The sequence below is a fragment of the Nicotiana tomentosiformis genome, chromosome 5 (genome assembly GCF_000390325.3).
Source record: "Nicotiana tomentosiformis chromosome 5, ASM39032v3, whole genome shotgun sequence".
Lineage (NCBI taxonomy): Eukaryota > Viridiplantae > Streptophyta > Magnoliopsida > Solanales > Solanaceae > Nicotiana > Nicotiana tomentosiformis.
Window position 1 is genome coordinate 76,590,524 of NC_090816.1, and position 7,282 is coordinate 76,597,805.

General features: G+C 37.6%; 2 protein-coding genes across 2 annotated transcripts; one reads left to right on the forward strand and one right to left on the reverse strand.

Annotated features, from left to right (window-relative positions):
- Positions 1-5,368: 5,368 nt before the first annotated feature.
- On the reverse strand, positions 5,369-5,692 carry LOC138892602 (uncharacterized). Its single transcript, XM_070176338.1, has one exon. It carries the CDS (start codon positions 5,690-5,692, stop codon positions 5,369-5,371), a length of 324 nt encoding a protein of 107 aa, XP_070032439.1.
- A 383-nt stretch (positions 5,693-6,075) lies between these two features.
- Positions 6,076-6,961, forward strand: LOC117281758 (uncharacterized). The gene is made up of 2 exons (XM_033661608.1): positions 6,076-6,130; positions 6,351-6,961. Exons 1-2 carry the CDS (start codon positions 6,076-6,078, stop codon positions 6,959-6,961), a joined length of 666 nt encoding a protein of 221 aa, XP_033517499.1.
- The last annotated feature ends 321 nt before the right edge of the window (positions 6,962-7,282 follow it).

Sequence of the window (7,282 nt, forward strand, 5' to 3'; positions counted from 1 at the left end):
GGCTCACCAAATTAGATGAAAAGAGTGTATTTCTATCACTGATCAATGTCGTCTGCTGTAGAACCACCTGCATCCATTAAAGATACAACGCTCCCAGCAAAAGGGACGTTAGTACTCTTGAATAGCACTAGTATGTATAACTAAAAATCCTCTTTCAAAATAGAATGCCCATATAAGAAAAGGCAACACATAGAAACAGCAAGTCATAATCAACAATATCCAAACGTCCAGTTAAAAGATAATAATTTTCAAAATACGAACTTCATATATAATTTTGGTTGGGAGATCATTAGCACCTTTGGTTGGAAGATTATTAGCACCGATATACCATTGTTCACAATACCAATGTTCATAATACCAGTGTTCACAATACCAATGCCACCGTACTTTTAACACGGAGTCCGATCACGACCCGATCGACTAAGCTATCTCATTAGAGAATCAACCACAATTACTATCAATACCAATACCACCGTCAATTTAGTACGGAGTCCGATCACGACCCGATCGGCTAGGCTATCTCATTAGAGAATCAACCACAATTACTGTCAATATCAATACCATCGTAAATTTAGTACAGAGTCCGATCACGACCCGATCGGCTACGCTATCTCATTAGAGAATCAACCACAGTTACTGTCAATATCAATACCACCGTAAATTTAGTACGGAGTCCGATCACGACCCGATCGGCTAGGCCATCTCATTAGAGATATCAACCATAATTACTATCATTACCAATACCACCGTAAGTTTAGCACGGAGTCCGATCACGACCCGATCGGCTAGGCTGTCTTATTTGAAGACATCAACCAAAATCTCAATTTCAATTAAGAGGAATAATTTTATCACATAAATCTCATCCTAAATAAGGAGAATAATTCACAAAAATAACATAGGTGCAAATATATTTACCTCATCATCTTTCACATTGTATAAATCTCCACTAGTATAATTAGTCATTCACAACAACAATATTTCCTTGGCTCTTTTGGCCATTCACAAGATTTTTTATTCAAGGCACGGTGGCCATATTTGATATTCCACACTTTCATTTCTTCCCTCTCATGTATCATCATCATAAACATCAACATACATATAATATTCCGGAAATCACAACTTTAAGTTCATTAGAAATGAACAATTTAAGCACAATAGATTTCTTTCCGAGAAATGGAGTGATATAATTGGCAATTGATGCACAAGTTAAAACCATCAACAAGTAACACACCATTTATTCTTGAAATAATTTTCCCCTAAAAGGATAATACAAGATTTTCACTCACGAATATGTAAGAATGCAAAATACATTGGAAATACTCACATAGCATAGTATTTGTTAAAACAACCACTTATGGCATGACTTGAGTACGAAAACTTTAGGCAACTCTATTTTCGAAGTCATTTTAAAACATTTGAGTCGAGGCTCATTTCATAACCTTTCTGACATCATTTCATTTCATTGGCACCATTGGCCACAAGTATAACTTTCACTCTTGCACATTGGCCACACTTTATATCCCAATTCACTTATTTTATTTCCAACCACCTTTATAGGTTATCAACAATAATACATTTCCAATCCAGACTTTAGGTACACATATGGGCAATTTCGAGTCTTAAGAATATTGAGATTTTCTCACACAATTAGTATACTAGTTCTTATCTAAAACACGAATCAAAGGCACAATTTTTTAATATGCAAACCATACTTTGAGCATCTATCTTTCGACATAAGGCTCATTTGGAATAAACATGTTTATAGGGAATAACCCGGAATATAGAAGTTATTATTCTTGAGCCAATCATACTTGATCTTATGGAAATATTATGGATATTTATTCTAAGAGAGAAAGTTTAGCCAACATACCTTGCTTTGAGCTTTCCTTAAATTACTACAACATTCCGGAAATTTTAGTAATCCCAATCTATTTTGAGACATAACAAAAATTGAACCATTATTAGGAAGATATTCATGATCTCAGCTCATTTGAGCATTTTATCAAACACTAGGTGTGCAAATCTAAGTACAAGTTTCTTCTACAAGATTTCCTTCACTCCACAACTCAATCTTTACTTATTTGAGCACAACAATCTTTCCACAAACCTTATTAGTACAAGCATGTATAAATAATACTCTTATACCCAAGAATCATACTCCAAATCAACCATCTTTTACCCAAATTCGAAATTGAAAACTAGGGTATGGAACCTTACCTCTTAGATGAAGAACTTGTGGGGTTTTCTTGTTAATCTTCCAAGCTTTGAGCAAGACTTGATGAATAATTAGCCTAGGATTTTCTCTCTCTCTAAAACACTCTCCCTTCTTTCTAAAACAACAGAATATTTGCTCAAAAATGACCCTTTGCGTGTATTTAACGAAGTAGGGTTGGGTTGTAAGAACCCAAAAATTGAGCTCCGGAACAGGTTCTGCGGTCGCATATGCGACCGCATAATGGATATGCGGACCGCATATCGATCACATAATTACAGACCAAAATGATCAAAAATCTGTCCGTGTATGCGATCACTATGCGGTCCGCATAACTGTTATGCGATCGCATAATGCACCGCATAACAGTTATGCAGTCGCATAGTCGACCGCATAATTGCCCCCAGACTGGACCTTCTCCTGCTCACTTCTGCGACCATTATGCGGCTCGCAGAGTGATTATGCGGTCGCATAATGGACCGCATAAACGCGCTTTTCCGCCAAAATTTTTTCATTACTTTTCGGTGCATTGTTCTATCCTCAAACATGTAAGTCTACTCCGGCACCACGAAACCTTGAATTCACTTGCAAAATTTACGGGGCTTTACACTGAAGTACTTCAAAACTTTCTGGGGTGTTATAGAAATATAAGAGGATGGCCCTAGGAGATGGATCCATATCCACATGCTGCACGGCAAAGACCTCATGCCAAAATAGTAACAATATCATCATAACCATACGATAAAAACCTCGTGCCACAACATAATCAACACCACAATATCCGCACGGAAGAGACTCGTGCCAACACCAAATCAATCCGCTCAATATATCCATATGTGCCTTAATTATAACAATTCAAGATACAAATTTATCATAAGGGAGAGATATGCTCACAATTCATCAATAAGGTGCACAACGACATAATAATAATACTCCGTCCGTTTAAACAATATTGGCACTATATTCTTATTAGTCTGTTTTAAAGAGATTGACACATTTCAATATTTCCTTAATAGAAAGCATTTATAGCCACACTAATGGCTATGGCAGATTTAAGACCACAAGATTCAAATTTTTTACAGCGGCACAAATGCTATAGCTTATTTAAGACCATATATCTCAAAAGTCTTCCATTTTTATTAAAGTTTGGGCCTAGTCAAACTAGGAAATTTATTTTGAAACGGAGGGGGTAATAAAGTGAGAATGTGTGCTCAAGATGTGTAACTTGACTACGGCTAAATTAATTATAGCAACAATTTCATAATAGACAATCTCGGATAATTAGGAGATAATAATCCTAAACATGGTCTCTAGAATCAAAGAATGAGTTCACATAGTCATACAAATGAATAAACATATATCATATAAAGCACACAATCCAAACAAGGCATATAATAAGCCTAAAGTCAAATCTAATCATGAATCATATATAGCACGCGTATATACGCTCGTCACCTTGTACATACGTTGTTTATCACATATTACATTTAGACAAATAGGGCCAAATCATGGGGATTATTCCCTCCCACAAGATTAAGAAAGATACTTACCTTAACAAGCACAAATCAACCTTCTAAAATCATCTTTCAAATAAGGCCATAAGAATCAATCCCAAACAACAAAGATTCAATCTTTAATCAATTTCTAAAAGTCAACAAAAGTCAACCCGTGCCTATACTATCAAACCATGAACAAGGAGTAGATCACGACTACTCATAACCTCACGAGTCCAAATATCCATTTAAATTCCAAAACCAAGTCCAAATCATAGCTCAAAATCTCAATTTTCAATCTCTTAAGTTGTAGGGAAAACCTCTAAATTTACCTCAAAATTTCATGTTTTGGGTGTTAACAATCCATATATATTCTTGAAATAATACCAAAAATGAGTATAAATCACTGACCCAAAGTCATGTATGAAAATATCCAAGTAAAATCGCCCCTCTCCAAGTCTTGGGTTCAAAATATGAAAGAATTGGCTAAAATCCTGAAATTCAACACTTAAATGCACTGCCCAGGGGTACTCTTCGTGAACGTGGCACGTGTCATGCCTTCACGAAGCATAAAATATGCTTTTTTTCCAAAACGCACTCCACGAACGTTATATAGCCCTTGTGAATGTGAAGGCAAAACAGCCCAGCCTTTTACGAACGCGACCAAGACCTCGGAAACACGAAGGCTAAAGCCTCTAACTCCCACTATACAACGTGAACGCGACCCTTCTGGCGTGAATGCGTAAACCCAATCTACTTGCTATCGCAAAAATCGACTACCTAGGTGCAAATATGAAGACGAATTTCTCCACAGCACCAAAACATTCATCACGAATGCCAGGATCCTCTCACGAACACGATGAACACGAGACACCAGCAAAATCAACCAACTCCAAACATGCTCTGGGTCATCTGAAACTCACCGAGCCACCCGGAACCCCATCCAATCATACTAACAAGTCAATAGATACTACCCGAACCTATCCAAACACCTACAATAACGTCACATCATTGAATGAAAGATCAAAACAAAAGTTGAACTTCTCTTAAATTCAAGAACTTTCATACTTCTAACCAAGCATCTGATTCAAGCCTAATCAATCCGGATATATCCAAACTTTGCACACAAGTTCCAAATGACAAAAATAATCTATTCCATGTTCCTAAACAATAATCCTAATCCTATATCATCAAAGTCAACTCCCCGTCAAACTTAGGAGCTCTCTAAACCTTCAAATTGCTAACGTCCGGCAAATAAAGCCAAAACATCCTAAGAACCTCCAATTTCAAATATGAACATACGCCTAAGTCCAAAATCACCATACGTTATATAAATCATCAAATTACCAATCCGAGGTCGTTTATATAAAATCCAAACCATGATCAACTACTACAACTTAAGCTTCCAACAATGGAACTAAGTGTTCCAATTCACTCCCACACCTTCCCGAAACCAACCCCAACCATCTCTGCAAATCATCAAAAATCAAATAGACATACAGAGAATATCAAATAGGGGGATTGGGGCTCAAATATAAAAAATGACCGTCTGATTCGTTACATTCTCCCCTCCTAAACAAATATTTGTACTCGAACAAATTTAGAATCATGCCTGAAATGCCAAAAAGTGAGAGTATCTACTTCCCATATCATACTCGGTCTCTCAAGTTGCCTTCTCGACCGATTGACCTCTCCACCTAACCTTCACTGATGCGATCTCCTTAGACTTGAGCTTCCGAACCTGCCTGTCCAAAATGGCCACCGACTTTTCCTCACCCAGATTCTCAGCAAATTGCACTGTGATGAAGTCCAAAACATGTGACCTATCTTCATGATACTTCCGAAGCATAGAATCATAAAAGACCAGATTAACACCCGAAATGCTAGAAGGCAAAGAAAGTCTATAATCAACCTCGCCAACTCTCTCCAATACCTCAAATGGACCAATAAACCTCAGGCTCAACTTTCCCTTGTTTTCAAACCTCATACGCCCTTCATAGGTGAAACTCTAAGAAGAACCTTCTCACTGCCCATGAAAGCCATATCACGAACCTTCCTACTAGTATAACTCTTCTTCCTAGACTGAATTGTGTGGAGCCTCTCCTAAATCAACTTCACCTTGTCCAAAGCATCACGAACCAAGTTTGTGCCCAATAGCCTAGCTTCCTCAGGCTCAAACCAACCAACCGGAGAACGATATCACCTACCATATAAGGCCTCATATGGAGCCATTTGAATACTAGACTTGTAGCTGTTCTTGTCGACAAACTCCACTAATGGTAGAAACTGGTTCCACTAGCCATCGAAATAAATAATGCATGCCCTCAACATATCCTTAAGGATCAGAATTATAGGAAAGAAAGATTCATCATGCCAGGCACTGAGGAAGAAGTTCAAAAGGTTCAGGTTGCAAAAATTCCCAGGCGTTAGGTCCAGGTTCAGAAGGAAAATAAAATACTTTAGAAGGAGAAGGTCAGGCAATGCAAGGAGAAACAGAGACTATTTTATTTGTAATAAAATAGGACATTTTGTGAGAAACTGCCTGCAGTCTGAGCAGTCTATTAGACTTCTCTCTAAAATTGCATATTACAAAGGCGTTTATTTCAATCAGGATGTCGATCTTGAATAAGTTTTCTCACTTGAAGATGAGCCCACAGAAGAGACTCTCTTTTCTCTGGATGTTTATGAGGAATATGGTGATGATCAATACCAAATTTTAAAATCAAAGCCAAAGGTAAAAGAGGAGATCCACAGCATCACGGTAATCCCGCAAGCAAAAATCAAGGTCTATGCATCCAAGTGGTACAAACCAATGCATGTCATAGATTTCGTTGACACGGGAGCAGCCTCCTTGCTCATTAATCCTGCGGTCTTTCCAGATGAGTATTGGGTGCCGTACTTCAAGAATTTCAGCACAATCTCAAAGGGAATTCTAACCACTATTGTCATTACTAAGCACTCGATCGCTATCGAATTCTTCCCAGGACTGAAGTACATGACCAAATTGATTGGGTCAGACGTCCCAAGTAAGGATTTGATTATTGGTTTTGACATCTACAGGGTTTTTCAGGACAAACTCAAGATCAAAGCCAATGGCATAGCATTCAAAAAACAATTCAAGCCATATTTCGTAGTCCAGAGATTGTTCCAGCTCACTGAGGAAGATCAAGTCAGGGAAATTGAAGCACAAATCACACAACACTCATATGCAGAATCTCACACTGAATTCTTAACCAAATGTGACAATCGTTTATGAAAAAATGAAGAGTTCTTCATCAAGTTTCCTTTCAAGAAAAATAAGAATATCAACCCTACAAAGGCAAGTCACTCTGGTATGAATCCCGACCACCTTCATCTTGCTAAAAAGGAGTGTCAAGAGCTAGTCAGTTTTGATCTCATTGAGCCATCAAATTCAAAATGGGTGTACAAAGCATTTTATGTCAACAAAAGAGCCTAGCAAACAAGAGGAAAATTGAGATTGGTATTAATTACCAACCACTCAATCATTTTCTTTTGGATGATAAGTTTTCCATCCCGAATAAGCTCACCCTTTTCTCCCAAATTGCCAAGGCAAAAT

Excerpts from the sequence above, each read along its gene's own strand:
- LOC138892602 (XM_070176338.1), bottom strand. The coding sequence starts at position 5,692 with ATGAGGTTTGAAAACAAGGGAAAGTTGAGCCTGAGGTTTATTGGTCCA.
- LOC117281758 (XM_033661608.1), top strand. The coding sequence starts at position 6,076 with ATGCCAGGCACTGAGGAAGAAGTTCAAAAGGTTCAGGTTGCAAAAATT. Across the intron at positions 6,131-6,350 it reads GGTTGCAAAAATTCCCAGGC|ATGAGCCCACAGAAGAGACT; the intron begins GTTAGGTCCAGG and ends TCTCACTTGAAG.